Source organism: Macadamia integrifolia, chromosome 1, assembly GCF_013358625.1.
Source record: "Macadamia integrifolia cultivar HAES 741 chromosome 1, SCU_Mint_v3, whole genome shotgun sequence".
Classification (NCBI taxonomy): domain Eukaryota; kingdom Viridiplantae; phylum Streptophyta; class Magnoliopsida; order Proteales; family Proteaceae; genus Macadamia; species Macadamia integrifolia.
Genome location: NC_056557.1, coordinates 26,389,875 through 26,414,820, shown reverse-complemented (window position 1 = coordinate 26,414,820; position 24,946 = coordinate 26,389,875). Strand labels below are relative to the sequence as shown.

Below are 24,946 nucleotides of genomic sequence, written 5' to 3'. Positions count from 1 at the left end.
ACCTCAGCTCCTTAGAGACAACTGGAGGCAAATTCCAGTAAGATTCTCTAATGAAGTCCTTAACATATCTCTCTCTGGGGAACAGAGAAAGGCGCACACCCAATCTCTCATCAATAGACCACCCATCGATCCATCTATCTTTCCAAAACATAATCTTATAAGATCTTCGCATCTCTCTAGATTTGGATATAAACCTTCTTCTGAGAAAACTCCCCATAGATGGCTTCTCATGCTTAATCTTCCAATTAATATTGCTGAGAAAAGCCATATTCACATCTCGAGCTCTTTTGATTCCCAGACCACCTTCCTCCTTGGGCTTGCAAACCGAGTCCCAATTCACTATAATTTTTTTTGCAGAATCAACATCCCCAGACCATATAAAATTTCTCATCCCTCGCTCCATGAGAACTACCAAAGACGAGGGCCACCAATAGATTGCAAAATTGTGAAGAGGGATGCTTGCTATTACAGAGTTTAACAATTCCACCCTTCCCACCATAGAGAGCAATTTCCCCTTCCATGTAGAAAGTTTCCCTTTAATTTTATCCATTGAAGGAAGTAAAGGATCCCTTCTTACCCTTCCTTTAAAAATCTCCACACCGAAATATTTTGTTGGAAAATTACAGCTAGGAATTCCCATTACCTGAGAGATCCTCTCCTTTCTCACACAGGAATTTTCCCATAAAATATTTTACTTTTCTCTAAGTTACTATGCTGCCCGTAAAAAAGCTTGATATTTTTTAAGAAACAAATTCAAATTTCTCACACACCTAAGGGATCCATTCATGAAGATAAATATATCATCAGCGAAAAGAAGGTAAGATGGAATTTTTACCCCACGAGGTCCTCCCAAGGTCTTGACTTCATTGGAATCAATGCGCTTCTGAATTCCTCTACAAAGAACTTCTTCAACTAATATGAATAAAAGAGGGGAGAGAGGATCACCTTGCCGAAGGCCTCGATGCACACTGAAGAAACACACAGGGCCACCATTTAACAAAATAGAGACGCGAGTAGATTTCAGAGTGTTTCTAATCCAGCCAATCTATTTTTCTCCAAAGCCAAATTTCCTCAAGACTAAAAACAGGAACTCCCAGGATAGTGTGTCAAATGCTTTCCTGATATCCAATTTCAGCCCCAATACCTCCACCCCGAAAGGAGCTAAACATCATGTTAGCTAATTCAGATGCTACAACTATGTTGGAGGAAATGATCTTCCCTTTTTGAAAGGCACCATGCTCTTCAGAGATTAGTCTGGGAAGAAGATCACTTAGCCTCGACGCCATAATTTTAGTAATAATCTTACATATAAAATTTTCCATACAGATCAGCCTATACTTATCCAAGGAGGAGGCACCTTCCACTTTTGGGATCAAAGTGATAAAGCAGTTGTTCACTCCGTTGGGAAAGTAGCCTGAGATAAAAAAAGCTTTAATAGCCTTGCATAAATCCCACTCGACAATGCTCCAACACTTCCTGAAAAACACACCACATAAACCATCTGGCCCTGGAGAACTTTCAGGGTCTAAATCCCACACTGCTTTTTTAATTTCTTAATTACTCAGAATAGCTTCAGACCCTACTCTATCATTTTCATCTAGAATTTCTAGAATGCAGTCAAGAATATTAGGGAAAGGGGTCAAGAGAACCTCCTTGTGAAAGTTTTCATAATATTCCACAACAAACTGGCTCAAACTGTTCTGGTCTTCTATAGCGGTTCCATCCTCCTTCTTGAGAGACCGAATCATATTACTTGCCCGCCTTATCTTTGTAGACAGGTGAAAAAACTTTGTATTTTTATCACCCTCTCTTAACCAATTTATTCTTACTTTCTCAGCCCACAGAGCCTCCTGATCTTTCATTGCCTTCACATACATGGTCTTAGCATTTGATTCACGAGCAAAAAGCTCATCGGACATATCTGCAACTTCAATTTCTCCTTGCACATCATCCAAATTATGCTTTGCCTGCTGCATGGCCAAATCAAAATTTGAAAAATTTTGTTTTGCCCAATGTTTAATAATAGGCTTTAAGCGCTTCAATTTCATAGTCAATCTAAAAATCGGATGACCCCAGACTTCCTGATCCCAAACCCCTTTCACAACCTGAAAAAATTCACAATGATCCATCCAGAATTTATGAATTCGAAAAGGAATGTTACCTGGTTTTGGGATTGCCTTTGAAACCAATAAAATGGGAGCATGATCTGATCCAGATCGTAGAAGGACTTTTTGTGCACAATCTTCAAAAAAATTCAACCAAGCATCATTGATGAAAGATTGATCTAGCAATGCCATGACATTTCCGAACCTCCTGTTATTGGACCATGTAAATTTTGGCCCCTGAGATGGAACTTGAAGCAAGGAGCATGCATCCACCATAGCACCGAATTCCACCGCTCCCATGTTATAACAACCTGGCCCTCTCTTCTCATTAGAAGACAAAACAGTATTAAAGTCTCCCACAACTGTCTATGGCTCAGTCCCAAATGAGAAACTAGTGAGATCCATCCACAACTTTTGGCGTTCAGCCCTACAACAATTTGCATGAATTGCAGAGATGCATACCGTTCTACCCATCCATTGGAGAGCAATGGTGAGCTACTGCTCAGACTGAAAAATAACTCTTGGGCGAACCAGCCTACGATTCCACACAATCCAAAGATTAGCCTTCTTATCACTCCTACTATTACACAACACCTCTAGAGCAAAACCCAACCTATTAAAAAATAAGACTGGAAAATTCGAAGCATCTACCATTGGTTCCGCTAAACAAAGAATATCAGGTGCATGCTCCTTAACCAGTAGATGAAGAGATCTTCGAGCTACACTCTTCCTTACCCCTCTAATATTCCAGAAAAAAAAAACCCTCATCAGGAAACCACTTGACTAGGACCTTTCTTATCAGGCCTATCTACCTGACCTTTACTAAGATATTTTTTCCTCTTTTTGTTTTGTTAGAAAGACCTCCTTCTATTGCAGCTGCACTCTTGTTACAAATTGCCTCATCAATGGCTGCGACCTCTGAGTGGATAACCACAGCTCCATAGCATAAAGAAGAGGATGGAAGTTTTTTGACAACCATATTCTGCCCTTCCTTAGCGCCCATTTTTCTTCCTTGAACAGTCATAGGAATAGTGTTAGAAGCATGAGTACCTCGTGTAGTAGTCCTTCCTCCTCGAGCCCCCTGTCTTTGAATGGCTAAGCACGGACCAGCAACGCGCTTCCTATTCGAACCTCCTCGTAGTCTTTCATAAATATCCTGGGATGGAGGCTGCAGCAAATCTGACCTGTGAATCACACCTTTAATAGCCTCTTCGTGAGCCCATCGAATCTCAGGTCTTGAGATTTCAACTTCTTCCTCCATTCCCTCTTCTTCCATTCCCTCTTCTTGAAACACCATGGCTGGGTTGTCATAAACTACCATCACTGCATTACAACCATCAATTTCAGAATCTGAAAAGGATTTCGACCCATGGTCAGACCCATAATCTAAGTTGTCCAGCCCATTATCCGACCCATTATCCGATCCATCTTCAGTCCCCTCTAAGTGATGAGCGTTCACAAAATTTGGACTGTCTATAGAGTTTGAATTCTGGTCCAACACAATTTCTAACCTTCCTTCTTTGTCAATCGCTGATAAGGTAGGATGAGATGCAATAATATCTCCTTCCTTAACACCCGCTTGGCCTTCCTTATTTTGAGGTAAATTCAGTCTCAGCTGCTCCCCAATTGGTGCACTTTTTGCATTTTGAGAAATCAAATTCAAAAAATTTCCTGAATTAGAGGTGCGCCTAATACCACGATCTCTTGAGTTCACCCCAGTTTCCCGAGTTACAACCTGGTCAACTCCATCGTGTTCTGCAAAAACTGCCCCAGGGATCACTGCCTTAGCAACCACCGATGCTTCTTTATCATCCGCCATCTTCTTTAATCTGCATCTAGATAATTGATGCCCCACACGCTTACAAAAACCACACTTTACCATGCAGTCTTCGTATATTATCTTCTGTTGAAAGTAGAACTCTTTGACAGAACTTGGCTCTCTCTGTTCAACTTGGATTTCATCAATCCGTATGACCGAGTCTCCAATATCCACTTCCACGAGCACCCTCGCAAAGTGCCCTAGTAGACCTTGCTTCATACGCCTATCAACAGCCACCGGATGTCCCACAGCTTTGGCCATCAACAAGAGAACATTCTCATGCCAATACTCCAAAGGCAACTCAGGAAAACGAATCCAAACCAACTTTGTTAGATTTGGCTTTTCATGGATATTAAAATCTGCCTTCCACCGTTGGAACCTTATCAATTGACTGTCAAAATGAATTGGACTTCGTTTCCATAACAAATCCATGTCCTCCTCCGATCCAAACTGAAAAATTACAAAACCTTTTCCAAGTGGATGCATAATAACACGCTGCTTCAAACCCCAGCTTTCAATTGCTTCATTCCTGAGATTATCCAGCAAGCTAAGCCCGAAGTTGATGTGTCTGATCAATGCAAACCTGAAGGATTGCCTGACACTTTCATAGTCCTTCTGTGGGATAATCACTCTCGTAATATTACCCGCGTGAATAGGCTCCGGTAGAGAATCCACCTCTGAAACACCTCCCCTGCAAACAGCGTTAGCATAAGATTTTTTTTTTTCCGCCCACCCATAGCATTCTGGTTAGGGAGTGACTGAGATTCTACATTGACAACTGGACCTCGATCAACAGTCTCCCTATCTCCACCATCGTCAACCTCAGCACCATCACCGTCCTTCCTGCCACCCTCAGTCTCATCCATCACTCCCCAATTTTCTCAAGTGCTAGTTCAAAACTCTTCTTCTACTTCTTCTTCTCCTCTCTCTCTCTCTCTCTCTCTCTCTCTCTTCCAAACTAATGCCTGGAGGATACTATTTTTATATAGATTCTAAAATTTGATCTAACGTAGAATTTCTATTCGATTTTGCTCGATTGTTACTTGATTTCTCTATTAACCACAAGGTTGTTCCATTGCGACTAGTGGTTGTGGATTTGAGTAGGAAAATAGTCTCTCTGCGAGATGGAGCTAACATTCCACATATTATAACTTTCTTAGGTAGGACCCTGTAGTGGCAGAAGCCTCATGCAGTGGATATGCACTTTATTACTCAATTTCTGCTAGAGTTAGGAACTCCTATTAACTCCCGAATATATGGTTGGATTTGTGATATTAAAATAAATGCTGAAGAAAAGAATATGATCCTTTGAATTTTACTTCCTTTACTAGGGATAACTCATAATTTAGAGTCTTCAGTGTAGTGGTTAATTCTTGGCTGTAGATGTTCTGAAACAGTAGGAAGTATGAGGGTTAGACATAAGAAGGTCAGATTACAAAAGAAAGAAAGGAAAAATAAAATTGAAAACTAAATATAATAATAATATTACAATAGAAAACTACTACAAAATCTAAGAAAATAAATTACAAAACATGACTTTGTTTTACACCTATTTTTCTTATAAACTTATTTATTTCATAATTATTGTTTTAGACTAATAGATGTAGGAAATTGTACATTTTATTTGCGTGGGTGAGGGGGTTTAAACAGAGGAATAGAGTACTAGAATAAAGAAGACAGCTAGATAGTTTTGAAATTGAAAGCTTTTAATTAAAATGGACCTACTAATTTATTTGGCTTCTATGGACGTGTCTCCTCAATATGCTGGGGAAAGACAATGAGGCCAGCTCAGAAAAATGAAATAAGGGCTAGCCCCCCCCCCCCCCCCCCTCTTTCTCTCTCTCTCATAATTACAAAAATAGGGTTGTCACTGAATCGTTTCGGCTTGATTAATATAAATGTGTTAGGACTCCAGCCTGGCTAAGTTATAATCAGTCATTCTCAGTGTGAAGGTGCTACTCAATGCGTGTCTGATCAAGACCGAACATTTATTAATAGTCCGACCCTTAGCTTGACCTGGTTAAAACCTCGTTTATAGCTTCATTAGGGCCCATTTATTAAGCTCAATGTTTAAATCCCGATTTCAGACGGTTTAGAGAAAAATGTATCATTAGCCTTTCTAAAGCTTGTCTAAAGTCTGTTTAACCCGATTAAGATTGGTACCTGACCAGCCATTTATAAATGGAACCATATCTAGCATATGAAGACAAATTACTTAAACGAACCAATCACGATGCAAGGTCCTAAAATTGAGAATCCGATGAGGCTTGATCGAAACTAACCCAACCGACTGATTGACACTCCTACACATAGACACTTACATTCTTCTTTAGGAACGAATACTATTATTACTAAGGAACCAATTCTTTAATTGACCCTCCGTGTAGTGGAGGTGTAAGGATATTAATGTTCCATGTCAATAGGCTCAAACTAGGACCCAGCTATGGATTTGATTGAGTCCAAATTATATGTAGTGTGCGGTGAGAGTAGTGAATATTCAATGAATGGGAGAGTCCGACCATGCAACCCAGTCATTGGATACTCACTACGCCTCACCGCCTCGCCACATACAATTTTGATGCAATTTAATTCTTGCAAAATCAGACTATGAATTCATCCAGACTATCAACTTGGGCCCTGTGCCCATTCTAGCAATACAACTTGACTTGAAGAACCCTCAAAGCGGGGGCTGTTACGCTCACATGGGCAACACAAAATCATAAAACCATCATCGGATTTTCCTCATTGGCATGGTCTTTTATAGGATCTTAATTTACAAGTTATTCTGATTAGGATTTTTGAGATTTTCTAGAAAATCCTGAAAATATCCAAAAGATTTGATTTTCTAGTAGGAGGACAATTGGTTGTTACTGGTGGTTAACCAATCTGTACTTCACTTTCTGTTGAAAAAAATTGAGAACTTGGGGACAAGTGTTAATGGTTGGATGATGTAAACCAGCGGAGGCAAGTCTTTAATGTTGAAAGAGACTAAAAAAGATGTACCATGAATGCGAACCAAAACAATCAAGTTGAGTATTAATGGCAAGGATTAAAATATCGGTATCGGTCGGCCAAAATTAAGATACGTATCGGAGGGTATCATATCGTATCGGAGATACACTAAGATACGTTAAAGATACACACATAAATGGATAGGAAACATTTTTTTAAACACTTTTGCATAAAAAATTTGTTAAAAAAAGCTATTGATAACATGTATTATGCATAAACACTAAATTGAGGGTATCGTACTAAGAATTCATGGTTTGTAGTTGTCCCATAAATGTAAAATCCTTGTTCCCAACCTTGATTTCCACTTTAGTTAGAGAGAAATATGGCTGACAGCAACTTTGGAACAAAAACCCTTCAAAAAATCATGTTTTTCTGAAAAATTACCCATCTTGACCATTATATGACCGTAGTGCACTGTATCGGTACATACCGATACTCACCGATACGTATCGATATACATATATATATACGTGCCGATATATACCGATACGTACCGATTGATACATACCAATACTCATCGATACGTATCAATACATACCAAAACGTACATTTTACCTCAATTTTATATTTTTCATAGAGTCGTATCAAGGCATATCGTATCGTATCGTATCGTATCGATGTGTATTGGTGGTGTATTGATGCATATCGGTATGTATTGTAGGATATATATATATATATCGATACGAAAGGATTTTAAAAATTCCATGTATCGTATCGGTGTGTATCGTATCGATCGGCTAAACTTAAGATACATATCGGAGGGTATCGTATTGGTATCGAAGATACTTAAAACCATGATTAATGGTGTAGAAGAAAGCTGGGACTTTGATATCTTAGGTTGGCATACCCTAAGAAAAAATATCTATACGGTGTACATGAAATTCACGTTTCCACACTCACCAAGAAAAATCTTTAATTCACTTGTCAGGGGCACAACACTCCAAAGCACAAGCATGCTGATGTTCATAGCTGCCCTTCTTCACCAAACCTTTCACCTAGAGAATCATAGAGTTTTCATTAAATTAGGAAAATTCTAAACAACACTCTTTACCTTACAAAGTGATCTGTCCTTTGCCTTCCTTTTGCTTGTCTCTCATTTTTTTTTTTCCTCACGGAGACCATGTATAAGGAATCCAAGACTAGGAATGTAAATGGACAACCAAAAATCTAAATTTGTTTTACACCCATATTTGTTTAGTGATATCTGTATCCAAATCTGAATTATTCAGAAAATAATTATCTGATGCTAATAGATAATCAGCTATAATAAAAAATTAACTAATTAATTATTTTGAGAGTTTTAAAGTTTAGACAAGTTCTAGTGGATGAGGAAAAAAACTAAGACAACTTAGAGACATAGATTGAGAGTAAATTTTATCCATTAGGGGGAGGAAAGTTCGGGTTACATAAGTTAGGGATGTAGTCGTATAGTTGAAAATCCAAATTCAATCATCATCGGTATCTGTTTAGAAGTATTCGTATTCGATCACATCTGATCCATTTGATTCGAATTTGATCCGTTTACATCCCTACCCAAAACACTTAATCCTTATAAAATTACCATTATCCTCTACTTCTTGTAATGGGCTCAAAACCCAATCTAACTACAAAAGCAAATCCAATATCCAATAATAATTATGTGATTAATTATAGAATACAAGGCATAACCCACCCCAATATTCACCAACTAAGGGTTAGATCTTAGAGGAGAGAATGGTCTAGACTCTAGAGTTTGGGATTACCGTGATTAAATTAAAATAATCATTTTATTATGTGGCTACCGTGTAGTCAAGGACACTGTTAGCAAAAAACACATTTTTTACCTTTTAAAAAACAATTTTACTATATGCTTCCCTAAGATACGGGGAAAACAGCAAACTTCAAGCACTCCCTTTCTAAACACGTTCCCGTTTTTACAGCATTTTTTAAGATTTAATTTTTTTAACATAGTATCTGAGGAGAAGAGGCTCCAAAACGTAGTTGCAGATCAGAGGTTCGTGAGTCGATCGTAGTTGGAGATCAGAGGTTTGAGAGGCTCCAAAACGTAGTTGCAGATCAGAGGAGAAGAGCGGGGCGATCGTAGTTGTAGATCAGAGGCGATCGTGAGGCGATCGTAGTTGCAGATCGTAGTTGCAGATCGTAGTTGCAGATCACGTCATCATCTCCCTCTCTCCTTATTTATCAGGTGGATCGTAGTTGCAGATCAGAGGCGATAGTGAGGCGATCGTAGTTGCAGATCGTAGTTGCAGATCAGAGGCGATCGTAGTTGCAGATCAGAGGCGATCGTAGTTGGAGGATCAGAGGCGATCGTAGTTGGAGGATTAGAGGCGATCGTAGTTCGGACTGGTGAGGAGCAGAGGCGATCGCAGTTCCACCATCTCTTCGATCCATTTCTTTCTCAGGCGATCGTGAGGATCAGAGGTGATCGTAGGCGACCGGGTCTCGATTTCTCAGGTGAAAGCTCTCTTTCCCCGCGATCGTGATCGAGATCTCCTCTGGTAGAAGCTGCAGTCGCCGGCACTGGGCCCTTCTAGTCTGGTGGATGCAGGTGCTCTCCTTGGAGGATGAACAGAGGACAGAGCTGAGGAACCATTCCTTCGATCTTCACTAGAACGAAGATCTCCATTGAATGTTTCGATCGAATCTTCGGACACCATCTGGTTTCCTCGGTTGTGCTTGAAAACGATTCTGAGAAGGAAGAAGTAGACGACTTTGGTACTCTGGATTCTCACACAAGCCCAGCACGCTTCCTCCCTTGGTTCGAAGGAGGCTTTCCATTGTGCAATCTTTACAGCGACAGATCTCAGGAGTTGCTATGAGAGTCTCATGGTAGGCAGGTGAAGATTGAATCCTCTGGAAGAGAGGTTTTCGGAGATCTGTCTGGGGCTTGTGATGGGTGAAGGAGATCGAGCGACCTGCCTGACAGGGGAAAGAAACGATGGCCGGCTGCCGGACAGAGGCAAACAACGATTGATCACGGACTTTTTGCGCCCTGCGTGTCCCTCCACTCCTGATGTGGTGCCTGGTACTTCGGTGGAGCAAGGGGAGGAGAGAGAGGGTGAGAGAAATAATGAAGATGGACAGCCTGTGGATCGGAAAGTCCGCAAATCTTATGCTACGGTGACAAAGAAGACTCTCCCTGACGTGGAGGATCTCCCAAATCCGATTCGTGTTGGATCTCTGACGAGGGTAGTGATTCCACAGGAAGCGTATGAAGAGAAACTGGAGACTTTTTCCTTTGCGCTGATAGGCAAAGTAAACTTCAGGTTTGTATCTATGGATGATATAAGGCGCGAGGTGGTTGCGAGTTGGAGGCTAAAGGGGAATGTGAACCTTTCTCCACTAGGGAAGGGTTTTATTCTATTTCATTTTGAGAAGGAGGGAGATATGGCCTCAATATGGAGGAGAGGACCGATCAAAGTAGGGGGACAAATGATTCGCTTTCAGAGATGGCGCCCAGAATTTAATATTAATGATAATTACTCTCACACTAAGCTCGTTTGGATCCGATTCCCTGAGCTTCCCATGGAGTATTGGCATGAGAGAATCCTATTGACCATGGCAAAGGTAGCAGGAAGGCCTGTCGCCCTGGACAATAAAACATTAAAAGCAACGATGGGTAATTATGCAAGAGTCCTAGTTGAGATGGAGCTCAATGGCGTTAGAGTTGAGGAGATGCAAGTGGAACGAAGACAACCGGGAAAGGAGACGATATACTGCTTCAATCAGCGAATCGTCTACGAAGACAATATGGTTCGATGCTTCTCGTGCAAAAAACTGGGACATCATGCGAACCAATGCAGAGGTAAAACGGTGGGGAAAACTGCTGTTGAGCAGCCTTCTCATAAGGTCGGCGACGGCCAGGAAGCTGGCAGGGATGACAATCCTTCCCAAAAGGAAAGGAATATGCGGTCTCCTACCAGAATGGTTGATGCAGCAAATGGGAATACTTCCCAAATCTGTAATGAGCCAAACGCGGAGGGTTACCTTAAGTGCCAAGATTTAGTGGTGGACTTAAATGGTGAAGAATATTTCCCAATTGAGAATATTCCTCACAATGCTAAGGCTGGGGTGGATCTGATGGGTGTTGGGCAGAGAGTGGATAATATTTTGGACGTGGATGGTCTTGGGTCGACCCGGTCTTCTAACCCGTCTGAGAATGAAATGCAGGCCTCAGGTGAGGAGAGCGATCACAGGGAGGGTGATATTCAGGTCAGGGAATCTCAGACACAGAGGGAGTACTCTCATATGGTGCGTGCTTTACGACCACGGCGCAAAATTAACTACAAACCAGGTGGTAGGGGTGGCAGAGGGGGAAAGAGTGGCAGGGGCCAAGTTTGGGAGGGGGCTGAGAATAATTTGACTGAGCTTTCTCAATCGTGCCTGGTGGAAGGCCGATTAGTTATTCATCATAAGGAAGTGGAAGAAATAGATATGATCATGCAGCGTGTTGAAGGGTCGGATAGACTTGGTAAGCACGTTTCTGAGACAGAGCAGAATGATGAGGCTGCTCACTACTCTGCCTCCATGTAACTGATCATGAAGGTTTTCTTTTGGAACATCAGAGGAATTAAGAAGGCGGCAGGCAGGAATGCCTTACGACATTTTATTAAGGATAGAGCTCCGGACATTATATGTATAGCAGAGCCGATGATTGAGGTAAGTGCTTTTCCACATTTATTTTTTAATAAATTGGGATTCAATAGTTCTTTCATTTACAATTGTAGAGTTGGGAAACCCTCTAATTTGTGGGTTTTATGGAAGAGAAATTTGAACACCCCAGCTGTTGTCTCTGAGTCTGAGCAGCACATTTCGATTATTATTAAGTGGGAATCGAAATGGTTCCAGATTTCTTTCATTCATGCCAGCAGCTTTAGAATAGGAAGAAGGGATCTGTGGTTGAAGCTAGTGGCTGATCTCCCCCAGCCTCTTCTCCCTTGGGCTATAATTGGGGATTTTAATGCGACTTTGTTCTCCCATGAAAAAAGGGGGCCAGGGAATTTTAGTATGGGTTCAGCTGCTGAGTTTGGTGCTCTGGTGGATGCTTGTGGGATGGCCCAAGTGCCATCATCGGGGAGGAAATTCACCTGGTCTAACAATAGACGTCGTGGTAATGTTTCGGCGGTTCTGGACAGATGTTTTTGTAATGAAGAATGGATTGACTTTTTCCAGGATTGTGGCCAACGGGTCCTCCCTAGAATTGCTTCGGATCATTCTCCATTATTGTTCACCTCAATTTTATCTCAACGGCCCGTTAATTGCCCCTTTAGGTTCCATAAGTTCTGGATGGAACATGGAGATTTTGAGCAGGTAGTTGCCACATCATGGGAAGAGTGGGTCTCAGGGAATCCGATATTTGTTCTCATGCTGAAACTCAAAAGGCTGAAGGGTGTGCTCCGTAATTGGGGGAGAGAGGCTTTCCCGAATTTCAATAAAGCCCTTGAGGAAGCCAAGGATAAGCTAGCGCAGGTGCAACAGACTATTGAAATAAATGGCATGGATGATCATTTGTTTGGGTTAGAAGCGGATGCGAAGACCTCTCTAATAAAAGCAATGGAAAACCATGAAAAACTTTGGGCCGAAAAAGCCAAAGTTAGATGGATGAAGCAAGGGGATCGCAATTCTAGGTTTTTTCATTTTTCTGTTAAAATGAGAAGACTCAGAAACTCTATAAGAAGCCTCAAAACTCCTGATGGGACTTTGGTGGAAGGTAACGACCAGATAGGGAATTATACAGTTCAGTCATATGAGCAATTTTACAAAGCTGTGCCTTTAGTGGAGCATGAGGAGCTTCTTGAATCTATACCTATGGTTCTTCATCAAGGTGATCACTATGTGCTTGATGTCTTACCAGGGAAGGAAGAAATCAAAAGAGCTGTTTGGGACCTGGACCCAGATAGCTCTCCTGGTCCGGATGGATTTTCTGGAGCTTTCTTTAGAAGATGCTGGAATATTGTCGAGTTAGAGGTGTGCAATGCAGTTAAGTATTTCTTTAGTACTAGTCAATTGCCCAATGGTGTGAACAACAATTTTTTGGTACTTATTCCTAAGGAGGAGGGAGCATCTTCTATCGATAAATTCCGGCCACTGTGTATGGGGAATTTTTATTGTAAAATTCTTTCCAAAATAATGGCAATGAGGCTTGCTAATTTGCTCCCTAGGCTGATATCTGAAGAGCAGGGGGCATTTCAAAAAGGAAAGTTAATCCATGACAACATCAGTGTGGCCTCAGAACTGGCTAATATGATGTTTGCTTCTATGAGAGGGGGAGGTCTGGGATTAAAAATTGACATCAAGAAAGCATATGATACTCTTTCGTGGTCATTTATGTTTCAGGTGCTGCGGCGCTTTGGATTAACAGAGAAGTGGATAACATGGCTGAACCAAATTTTGATATCCTCTAAGATATCGATTTTGATTAATGGAGGTCCACAGGGATATTTTGGTGTGGAAAGAGGGCTGAGGCAAGGGGACCCAATATCTCCCATGCTTTTTATTATTGCGGAGGAAGTGCTATCGCGAGGTTTAAAGCATCTGATCGAGATTAATCAACTGAAGCCAATTCATGGGCCTCGCGGTGTCAAAACTCCTGCCCATATTCTATTTGCAGATGACATATTCATCTTCTCCAATGCTTCTATGAGGTATGTGAGGACTCTTAAAGAATTTCTTCTAAAGTACCAAGAGTTTTCTGGGCAGGGCATCAGCTTAGAAAAAAGTAAACTTTTTTTGGGAAAAATATCACCTTCCAGGAAGCATCGAATATCTGAAACTTTAGGCATTCCCATGTGTACCTTCCCTACAAGGTATCTAGGTGTGGAAATCTTCAAGGGAAGGATTAAAAAAGATACTTTGTTGCCGATTATGGACAAGGTTAAGGGGAGACTGGCGGGTTGGAAAGGGAAATTGTTGTCAATGGCAGGTAGGGTGGAATTGGTTAAATCGGTGCTTTCGGGGATGCCGACTCATAGTTTCTCTGTTTATTGGTGGCCTGCATCTCTTGTGGCGATGATGGAGAAATGGATGCGAAATTTTATTTGGACAGGTGATGTAGATACGGTTAAGGCTGTCACAGTGAAGTGGGACTCTATGTGTAAGCCCAAGGATGAGGGAGGGCTGGGCCTTAGGAGACTGCGAGATTCCAATAAAGCAATGCTGTGCAAATTGATTTGGAGGATCAAAACGGAGAAGACAGCAGCGTTAACCTTTCTCAGAGCTCGATTCCTAAAGAAGGATGAAAGATCCTTCAAAAATTGCAACACATCCACTATTTTTGCAGGTCTCAGGAAAATGTGGTCCTTTGTGGATGACAAGGAGCGCTGGATCATAGGGAACGGTCAGCTTGCAAATTTCTGGAAGGATAAATGGTGGGGTCCAAAATCCATTATGGAACTTCTTTCGCTGGATAGTGACCATACTCTATCTACGTCAGCAAAGGTGGGGGAGTTTATTATAAATGGAGAATGGCGTCTACCTGAGGTAGTATCTCCTATGCTTAATGAAATTTTTGGACAGATTAAAAAGATTGACATTCCGAGTTTGCAGATGGAGGATTTCAGGGTGTGGTCGCTAGTTCCTTCAGGGTATTTCTCCTCAAGGTCGGCTTGGGAGGCAGTTAGAGTGAAATCCTTGAAGGTGAACTGGTCTTCTTTGATTTGGCAGAAGAATCTTCCTCCAAGATACTCCATTTTTGGATGGAGAGTGGTGCATGGTAGAATCCCAACGGACGACCTGGTTTGCCAAAAAGGTGTTTATCTCCCATCCAGATGCAACCTGTGTGGAAAGGCTGAAGAAAGTATGGTTCATATTTTTTTACACTGTTCATTCTCCATATCAATATGGAAGAGTTTTTTAGATTTTTTTGGAGTGGTGTGGGTAAATCATCCAAGCATTCAATCATTGTTCCAGTGGTGGAAGAGGAAATCTCAAGTGATTCAGCTAAAGAAGCCATGGAAGTTGGGCTTGATCATCACTATCAACCATATTTGGTGGGAAAGAAATAAAAGAAGGCAGGAAAATAAAGAAAGGGCAGGGCGATATATTTTTCAAAGTATAAGGCAAGAGGTTCAGCTTTGCTGTGACGGATCAAGTGAAGAAGTTCGTTCGATTTCAGACTTGATGACCTGCAGGAAGATAGGTTTAAGTATTAGAAATCCAACTTCCCCTTCACCTCTTGAGGTTCACTGGTGTAAGCCTTCCAGGGCGTGGATGAAGATCAATGTGGATGGAAGTTCGCTTGGTAACCCAGGTAATGCAGGTGCTGGCGGTGTCTTACGGGATGATAAAGGCAAGGTAATCGACTCTTTTAGCATTTTTCTGGGAGTCAAACAAATATATGAAGCTGAATTTGAGGCAGTCTTGGAGGGTATTCTGCTAGCTAGACACTATCATGCTAGGGGTGTTTGGATTGAGTCAGACTCAGCGTCAGTAGTCTCAGCAGTTCAGAGAAGGGAGATTCCATGGTTTGCCCTGCAGAAATGGAGATCTGTTATTTCCTTTTTGGAGTTGGTGCAATGGAAGATCACTCACTGTTTTCGTGAAGCTAATGTAGTCGCTGATTTTCTGGCTAGGAAAGCATCTAAATCTTGTAATTCAGAATTCTCGGTGGAGTTCCCGAGACATGTAGTTGATGAGTTAGCTTCTGATGCGTTGGACAGGCACCGTTTTCGATTTGGCTAAACCTTTGCTTGTTTCCCCTGCTGATGGCCATGCCGAAGGTGGAGGTTGCAAGTGGGTTTAGTGGGATCGGCCTGCCCTTTTGTATTTCTCTTTGTTTTGCTTTGTTCTCTTTTAATTAAATGACCTTTTAGCAAAAAAAAAAAAAAAAAGAGCATTGTTTTGGCCAAGTGAAGAGCGAAATTAGCTGCCAAGAGCTGGTTCATTTAGGGGCAGCCATCTCAATTTCGGATCTTGTCACTGCAAGAAGCTTGGTATTTCAGGGGTGCGGAGAAGGCCTCGGGAAATCTTCAATATTTTCTGGTGCCCTCCTAATCCAGGTTGGATAAAAATCAATTCAGATGGTTGCTCTATTGGTAATCCAGGGAAGTCTGGAGCAGGAGGAATCCTTCGCAATGAAAAGGCAGAGGTAGTGGCAAACTTCAGAAAATTTCTAGAAACTCGTACAAATTTCGAGGCTGAATTTCTAGCGCTTATGTTAGGGATTGAGTTAGCTAAGCAGCACAATGTGAAATGGCTCTGGATAGAATGTGATTCAATTGCAGTTGTGACTATTTTTCAGAAGAGGCAAAGTCCATGGATAGCTCGGCAAAGATGGATAAATTGTATTTCTTATTTGGAGGATGTGGAATGGAAAATAACCCATTGCTATAGGGAAGCAAATTTAGTGGCGGATTTTTTGTCAAAGTCAGCTGCTCGTTTTGAAGTGTCAGAGCCGATTTCAATTTGGCCAACTCTGGTCCAGATGGAATTAGACATGGATGCATCGGGTCGGCCTAGGTTCAGATTCACCTAGGAATTTTTTCTTTTTCCAGATTTTTTGTTTTTGGTGGAGTTGGGTAGTTGCGTAATTCTGCTGATGGCAATGCCGAAGGTGGAATTTCTGCTTCTCCCTCTCTTCTTATTGTGAGTGTTGGGTATTTCTCCCTCCCTCATTTGATGTACTATATTTCTTTTTTTTTCTTTTTTCCATTTAATATACATGACTTTTTTAGCGAAAAAAAAAATCTAGATAAGTTTCATTTCTTTCCAAGTAATGAAAACAATGTAAGGAAAATTTTTAAAAGTAGGATCATGGGGTGGTGCTGGAATCTCTTCTTTTATTTATAATAGTTCATGAATGCATTAATAAAAATAGAAAATTCTTGGAAATCAAAAGAGAATGAAGAATGTGCTCATGAAGAAAGGAAGGAACATCTCCTCTTCGATCTCAATCACTCATGTTTAAGCCTAATCTTAACAGAATATAGAGATGTAACACAATAATAATGAGACTTCATAATTCATAGCTAGCCCTTTTCAAAATTCAAAAAGTATAAAATCAACATTGTTTTTCAAAAATGACATATGGAGAGATCAAGAAGGGTCAAAGGCTTACCTTGCTTTTAGTTCTCTCTCTCTCTCTCTCTCTCTCTCAATACATATATATAGCGCACATCAGCTGGAACAGAAATAAAGGAAGATGCTCAAGAAAGAGAGGAAACGCACGTCTCCTCTTCTCAATGGCTTGTGTTTAGGCAATAACCTCATCAGCCAAATATATAGAGATGCAACACAATTAATAATGGTAATGGGGTGTAGTCCCACTCTCATCTGCCATATTAATGAGCTTAGATTTTTCTCCAACTATCTGGGATTGATTACATTATATAGATGTAACACAATAATGGGGTGGTGTTCCACTCTCATCTGCCATATTCACGAGCTTAGGTTTGTCCAACTATGTGTGGGTTGATTGTCAATGTGGCCTTTCCATGTTGTCCTTGTCTTCTATTTTTCTTTCCTTTCCCATTCTCAACTGCTTATTACTGTTTTTTATTTAATAATATGGTCCCCACTCTCCCTTCTCGTGTTTCATGCTTCATATGTACTTTACCACCAACACCCTCCCTCCCCCACCTCAAAAAAAAAAAAAAAAAAGAAAAAAAAAAGAAAGCTTCATATATATGTAATATGATCGTCAATATCAGGTGTCAGTTATGCTAGACTCTAGCTGCGTGACGTCACCCTTGCTGACACTTCATAATCAGGTGGGGTGAAAAAAGGAATTCTATTTCTCGAAACAAAACTTGGCTGTTGTGCAGGTTGGAGCTAAGTCCCTGGTGGCAGTCAGGGAAATGGAATTCTGAGAATAGAGGTGGAAAATTTCATTCAGAGAGGATATTTTCAAACCTGCCCCTAGGATTCAATTTCCCTGGTGGTACTACATGTAATAGCGATTTTTTTTTCTATTTTTCGCAGTTCGAAATAAAAGGATTATAATAATAAAATAGAGATGAAATCATATGATTGCTTTGGAAATTTAAATATTTTTAAAACAATTATTCAAAATATTGGTTTTATCTTGTAAAATGTTTATGAGAGGATTGTGATTTTTTTCCTTCTCTAAGAAGCACTTAAATATTTACCAAGAAAAAAAAAAAAAAAAGACACTTGAATAATTAATATGTGATTATTAGAACACATGTTTGAATTGTTAACAAACATCTCTTTCAAAAAAAAAGAAAAAAAAAAGAAGGTATTGTCTTTTGGAGAGAGTCGTTAGTGGTGTCTCTTCCTTTCCTATATAGAGTAGATGTTCAATTCATTTATTTAATATTAATATTTTTTATAGAGAGAAATTTTAAATTATATTTCTTTCCTAGGATTTTACTTTTCATGGTTTACTGCTGCATAATTTCTTACAATTCTGAAGTATTTCAACATGGCTTGGTAAAAGAGTGCAATGACTACTAAAGAGGCCGATGGAGTTGTTTTATCTTGGAGGTTGATTCGCAAGAATCCGATTTGCATAATAGGGGACATCTATAGTTATAAGAAGAGTGACCAGTGTCACGACTCAACCCCATTGATTTTTTAAGACATGAAACATAGGGAATAATAAACATAATAGAAAACATCTAGAAGGGGAAAGCAGAAGAAGAGAAACGCATATCTTATCTGAGAGAAAATTTCAACCTGTCCTATAATGAACTAATCTAGGCCATGTAAACTGATATAAAAAAGACCAACGAGGAAGTCAAAAAACAATAGCTATCTAATGTAGTTGGTGAGCTATGGCGCGAAAAAAGTCCATGCTCACCACGAGGCTTAAGCTCTCTCTCTCTAAAGAAAGATTAAAAATAAAATAAAAAAATTCCCTCTCTCTCCAATGATCCATGTAGGTTTAGATTCTTCTCTCAAGAAAGGATTAAAGAATCATGGTTGAATACATCGAATCACCAGCTATGAGCCCATGACCTATACCAATTTGATCGAGCCAGATCAGGATTAGATAGATCAGACCATGTGGAGCAATTAAACCCAGATCGGCTGATGCGGTCAATTCCTTTAAAAGGCCATGTGACAATTAACCATGATGGACACATGACCCATGCACTAAAAAGTGTTATTTATTTATTTATTTTTTATCTCTAATAAAAATTGAACTCATGACCTTTTAATTTTAAGGGACATCTTTGCCAACTGAGTGCAATAATTTTGATCTAGCTAGATTTGAGAGCGTCAATGACAAATTCGATTGGTTTGATCCGGATTCTTTAATCCCTACTTTAGAGTTTAGAGATGAATATGAGTTTACATGGTTCATGAGAGCTAAGGAAAGATTATGGCAGAAGCCAATGGGGGAAGAAAAGAAAGAGTTTTAAGAGTTTTTCTTAGGGGATGCAAGTTTGGCATTGTCAGACCGGGCATGCCTAGATTCCAAATAGGGCCTAGGCTGAGATACCTTAGCCCTGACTTAAGATCAAGCCAGGCTAAGATTGAGATCTTGAGCTTAACTTGATCTAGCCCAATCCGGCCCTATCTTCTTCTTCTTTTTGGCCCAGCCCCTGCATTTTCCTTCCTCTCCCCATGATCAAGGTTAATTAGGGTCAGTTTGATCCAACCCTAACCGTTGGGGTCAAGATTAGATTTTTCAAGCCCAAAGTTAGAGTTCGGTCGATTCTAGGCCAATTAAAGGAACTTAAGATTATGCTGGGATTTTTAAAAACCCAACACAACCCAACTCTGATGCAACCCTAGTCTTTCTTTATTACCTATGGGGCCAATGTTTCTCGTCGTCTTTCTTTACTGCCTTTTGAATCTATCTCTCTATTATTATTTTTTTAATATTTTATGAGAAAAGGGAATCTATCTCTTTATTATCCATGTGTTGTTTATCGGCAGTCTTTCTTTATTGTCTTTTGGGTTGTTGTCTTCAATCTTTCTTTATTCTAAAAATGAGGAAAGTTCGAAGCCATTTTACCCGGATCAAAATCTTCTGTTTTTCTTATCCCTGTTTTTCCTTATTTTTCTATCTGCAGAACACGACACGTGGACAATAGAGGATCCAACGGTCAAGGTTGGGTGAGGATTATTACATCCGGTACGTTGGTCTTAAAGTTATCCACGTGTCGTGTTCTGCAGGTAGCAAAACAAGGAAAAACAGGGATGAGAAAAACAGAGGATTATTTTCCTATCTTACCCTTGTAATGGCTATATAAAGAGGGGCTTCTTGCCCAAATTTGGAATCGAACTCACTTGGCACATTCTTCTTTTCTAACTCAATTATATTCACCGAGAAAGAGAGACAGAGAGATAGAAGGAAAGAAGATGGATCAGTTCATGAAGCTGATGAGGGATGAACACCGCATCTTCACCGACAAAGACGACAATGAGATGATGCAGCTGATCATGACTACCCACTCTCAGAACTGCCAGATGGTCGATGTGGAGCCTCTTCTCGAACTCATCAAGGACATCCTCAAGCTCTTCACCACCACCACCACCACCACCACCAATATCGCTGTATGTAATTTATGTTTAGGCATACGCTAAGCTATTAGGAGTAATCTAGCTGGTACGTACGTACCAATTGATTTTATCAATATTGGTTATGATTCCGGCGTGATCCATGTATGGAATTCATTTGTTCTCTCTTTTCTTACAATAGATTTTTACATTGAGTAAATTCCATGTGTGGATCAAACACCATGCAAGAATAGTTCTCATACAAGGATATGCGCGGCAAGTTATCATTTGGATTGGATATAGCTTATGCTTTTGCCTCTCTTACTCAGGTCGTTGGTAATACCATGAAAAGCTTGAAGAGGAAGACCTCTGCAGCAACTTTCGAAGCATTGGTTAAAACCATACATGAGATCTCATGCGAGGTTAGTTTTAACATTTTCTCTCTACATATCTTACAATTTCATATCAATCATATGAGGGTTGATCCCACATCAATTTTGAAATAGATTTAATGTAAGTTGATATAAATGAACTTAGATTTCCTCACCTGGTAGTACGTATTTAATTAATTAATGACAGATATCGTGCAAATGCACTGGAGAAAAGGACAATACGATGTCGGCACTGATCAAAACCTTGGCGAGCTACTCCTGGGATGCGAAGGTGCTTCTAGTCCTGGCCGCCTTTGCGGTCACTTACAGGGGGTTCTTCTTGCTGGGGGCGGTGGATGTGAACAAATCAAAGCCTTTAGAGATGCTGAGGATCCTTGTTGAGGCCATGGTAACCGTGATTGAATGCGTCGTCAATGTCTGCAAGCTTCCACGCCAGAAGTCCCTCGATCAATCGGTTGTTCATGTTGGTGAGGTGGCCATTCGGCCTCATCATGGAATTACTGTGATAACGGTCACAAGAAGGAGAATTTTTGGGGGCGATTCCGTTGATTGGAAAAGAGCCGTTGTTCAACGGATCTATTGGCTCTATAAAAGAGCTGGAAAATATATTATGTTGATCAATAAGTTGGAGCCCCAAAAATCCTGTGTTATCTCCGGTTTTGACTCTTCTCTTCTGTCTCCAAAGTACAACAATGGTATCAGAGCTATAGATTCGATCGACTCAACAAGCTTGCGTCCCGTCACAAGCGCGTGCGGATGTGCGATGTCTGCGAGCAAGCCCCAGCAAGCTTCACTTGCAAAGCCGACGCCGCAGCTCTATGTGTTACCTGTGACCGTGACATTCACTCGGCAAACCCACTCGCACCCACTCGCTCGCCGACACGAACGATCCCCAGTCGTCCCCTTGTACAAACCTGCCACCGCCACCGCCGCCGCCGTCGTCAAGTCTAACGGTGATGATTGCTATGACGATGACCTCAACGATGCGGACGGTGACGGAGAAGAAACCGAGGCCGCTTCTTGGCTGTTACCAAATCCTAACCAAATAAGCTCATCGAAGCTCAGGATTTGAAATCTGGAGACTATTTCTTCCTCGACATGGATCCTTACCTGGATCTAGACTGAACTCCTCCTTCCATGGCGACTGATAGTGTAGTTCCTGTGCAAATAAAGTATATTTCCCTTACCAAGAAGGAAAAGATGAGGAATGAAAATCATGCAACAAAGTACCCATTGGTACCAGGAGCTACGGTCGAGATCTAAAACACCGCCGATAGCTGAAGCTTGGGCGATCAGCGCCGAGATCTAAAACGCCGCTGAACTGATTTTCTTGCATCTGAGGTCAGACGGCACGGTTTTCGTCCCAAGCAAGCAGCGGCGATTACAACACTCTGAGTTTCTGAGGATCGAGCTGCCCGCCGGTGGCTGATCTTGACGTTTTTCTTCTCACCAACATCGCATTCCAGAGCGATCCTGACGAGCCCCGACGACATCTCCTTCACTAATGCCGACGTGGACATGGCTAGCTCCAGTAGTAACACCGGTTCCGACCGTGGATCTTCTTGAACCACGAAGCTGACATGGCCTTTCCTGTTTCCGAAGAGGGTGCCGGTGACTTTACGGCCGAGTGAAGGTGCCGGAGAGAAACGGGACGGGATGCTGAGCCACCGACACGTGGAGGTGGGGAGTATGGAAGGAAGTGGGATGAGGCCGAGGAGTGAACGGATGATTACTGCGACGTTTCTTGGTTTGTTGGGGCGAGTAAACGATGAGGTGGCGCCGCCGTATTTCTGGACAACCGGCCCCTCTGATGCGCCGTCGGTGTTGGGCAGGAGTGGTGTTGATCTCACATAGTTTGCTGGGAGGATCTTTCGGCTGCTTCTGCAACTGCTGCTGTTCCTTTGCAGTATCACTCCTTCTGGTTTCATCGTCTCAGAGAGAAAGAGATAGAGACAGAGTGAGTCTGGTGGTGAAGTTGGTGGCGTTTTCCTTGTTCTGGAAGGACTAAGACTCGCACACACAGAGACTGAGAGGGAAACAGTGAGAGGGCATTAAGGGAGGTTCTGGTGGTGATGCTAGTAGTCTTGCTTTCACAGAGAGAGAGAGAGGTGTGGAGGAGGTTGGGGGTGGAGATAGCGGCAGACAGTGGTGATGATGGTGTTGGGAGATTGCTAATGGTGTTGGGAGATTGCCCACAGGTAAGTTATTTTTTTTTGTTCATCCTCACCAGCACCGGTCACTGCCGACAAGTTGCTGCCGACAGGTAAGTGCAACTCAAGATATTTTTTTTTAATTTATCCTCACATCTGCCGTATAAGTCCACAGTGATTTATTGTTTTTGAATGAGAGGATATTATTTGTTTAATATAATACTCTCTGAATTCTGAATTGGTTTATAAAAAAATATATTATTCTATTTATTATTTTAAAACCAATGTCATATCATGCTGACTGAATTGGTTTAAAAAAAAAAAAAATATTAATCTATTTATTATTTTAATCACATGGTGACCTTTAATTATCAGAGGGCCACTTACAATTTATAATTATAATATTGTTTGTTACTTATATAATATTAAATATGCATGATCACATGGGTTCACTTATTACTTATCACTATTATGTTGTTTGTTGTGTACATAATATTATGTTTTATATTATAATAGTGTGGTACGTATATATATTCAATTTTCTTGTCTTATATGGAACAATTGATTATAATAATTTATTATTTTACTAGCCTAGTGCTCATTTTTTTTTAATTCTTTCATATAATGGTCCGGTAACTTATCTGAACAATTATAATTTATTTTACAATCATAGTGGTGCTATTTGTACTAGTTCGGTCATATATATAACAATGTTTGTCCACTTACAATTTCATCTAAATATTTTATTATTATTATTAATTTTAAATAATATTGAATATGCTGCTATCAGAGTTTTATATATAAAGTGGAGACGCATTTCTAATGTTCTTCACATGCATATGTGGTTGCATTCAAGACATTGAATGGCAATCTTAATTTGAATTCCTGTTTTTCGTTATCACCTTGGCATTATAATGTCTGTATTATAGGTTGATATGTTTTGGAATTATGAATGAATTGAGGAGATTTGTTCGGTTGAACCCAATCTTTGTTCACCTAGTGAATCAATGGAAGGTCTGACATGAAATATGTCCTGATGCTAATGACTTATGGACTTCCAATGCAAGTTAAGTTTTTTTTTTGATGTCGAAAATGAGTTAATCGACATGTTACTAAAAGTTGACAAAATGACTTTGGATGTCAGGAAAAGGCTGGAAATCAATGCAATTTTTTGTATTGGAATTTTTTTTTAAAAGCTTAGTTATTATGGTTGTTCAAGCAAAATGAGCCTGACGATCCGATTTTTGTACGGATCTTGTGAATTATGCTTAAAGTTTTATTTTTGTGCATTTGCATGGGATTATTTATGATATGAGATCTGAAATTGATAATATGCAATGGAAGGTGGTTGGGATCTGAAATTATGCTGACATATAGAACTTTGATTTCGGAAAAACCCAACATTATGGAGTGTTTTTCCATGGATTTAATATTATTGCATGATTAGATTAAACCTTATGAATTAGGGGAAAGGTTCCATGTGAACGGCACTTGCACATGGATTAGTCATAATGCGGAATTTCTAGAGAAACTAGAAGAGGAACCGTTGTAGGAGGAAATTGTTTTTGACACTTGTTGAACATCTGGACTTAAAGTTGTTCCAAATGGATGTCAAAAATGCTTTTCTCAACGGTGAGTTGGAAGAAATTGTACACTTATGCGACAACCTAAAGGTTTTCGGGGAATGGGACAGGAAAATATTGTACATTCGTATATACTTTGTCCTAATGTTAATGGTATTTATATGATCCTTTAATTAGGATTCAAAGTTGTCAAATTGGACAACTGTAAATATATTTTGAAGAGTGGGAGTAGCTGGAAATGACTTGGAGAGAACCAAGTACGAACTCAGTGATCGATTTGAAATGAAGGATATGGGGGAAGCATCCTATATTCTAGGAATTCAAATCATTAGAAACCGAACACAACGTAGATTGTGTTTGAGTCAAGAAAAATACTTGAACTCTGTGTTGAAAAGATTCGGGATGCAGAATTGCAATCCCTCTTCAACTCCAATAGTATTGGGAAAGACTTTATCAAAAAGTCAATGTCCTCAAGAAG

At 40.5% G+C, this 24,946-nt stretch overlaps 3 protein-coding genes across 4 annotated transcripts; 2 read left to right on the top strand and 1 right to left on the bottom strand.

Moving 5' to 3' along the window:
• The first annotated feature begins 9,828 nt into the window (after window positions 1–9,828).
• LOC122072726 lies at window positions 9,829–11,219 on the top strand. The gene is made up of 2 exons (XM_042637117.1): window positions 9,829–11,113; window positions 11,164–11,219. Exons 1-2 carry the CDS (start codon window positions 9,829–9,831, stop codon window positions 11,217–11,219), a joined length of 1,341 nt encoding a protein of 446 aa, XP_042493051.1.
• A 724-nt stretch (window positions 11,220–11,943) lies between these two features.
• On the top strand, window positions 11,944–21,807 carry LOC122072716. Its single transcript, XM_042637106.1, has 5 exons — window positions 11,944–12,452; window positions 12,594–12,813; window positions 20,179–20,400; window positions 20,673–20,765; window positions 20,923–21,807. The coding sequence occupies exons 1-5, from the start codon at window positions 11,944–11,946 to the stop codon at window positions 21,805–21,807; spliced, it is 1,929 nt and encodes a 642-aa protein (XP_042493040.1).
• Window positions 20,866–22,944, bottom strand: LOC122074785 (protein MIZU-KUSSEI 1-like). Of its 2 annotated transcripts, none has more exons than XM_042639761.1 (2): window positions 22,112–22,944; window positions 20,866–21,874 (listed from the first exon to the last, which is right to left on the bottom strand). In XM_042639761.1, exons 1-2 carry the CDS (start codon window positions 22,661–22,663, stop codon window positions 21,842–21,844), a joined length of 585 nt encoding a protein of 194 aa, XP_042495695.1. In that variant the 5' UTR covers window positions 22,664–22,944; the 3' UTR covers window positions 20,866–21,841. The 2 variants fall into 2 exon arrangements, with proteins under 2 accessions (XP_042495695.1, XP_042495688.1); XM_042639754.1 differs by having other exon boundaries at window positions 20,866–21,879; window positions 22,117–22,944.
• Between the last annotated feature and the right edge of the window lie 2,002 nt (window positions 22,945–24,946).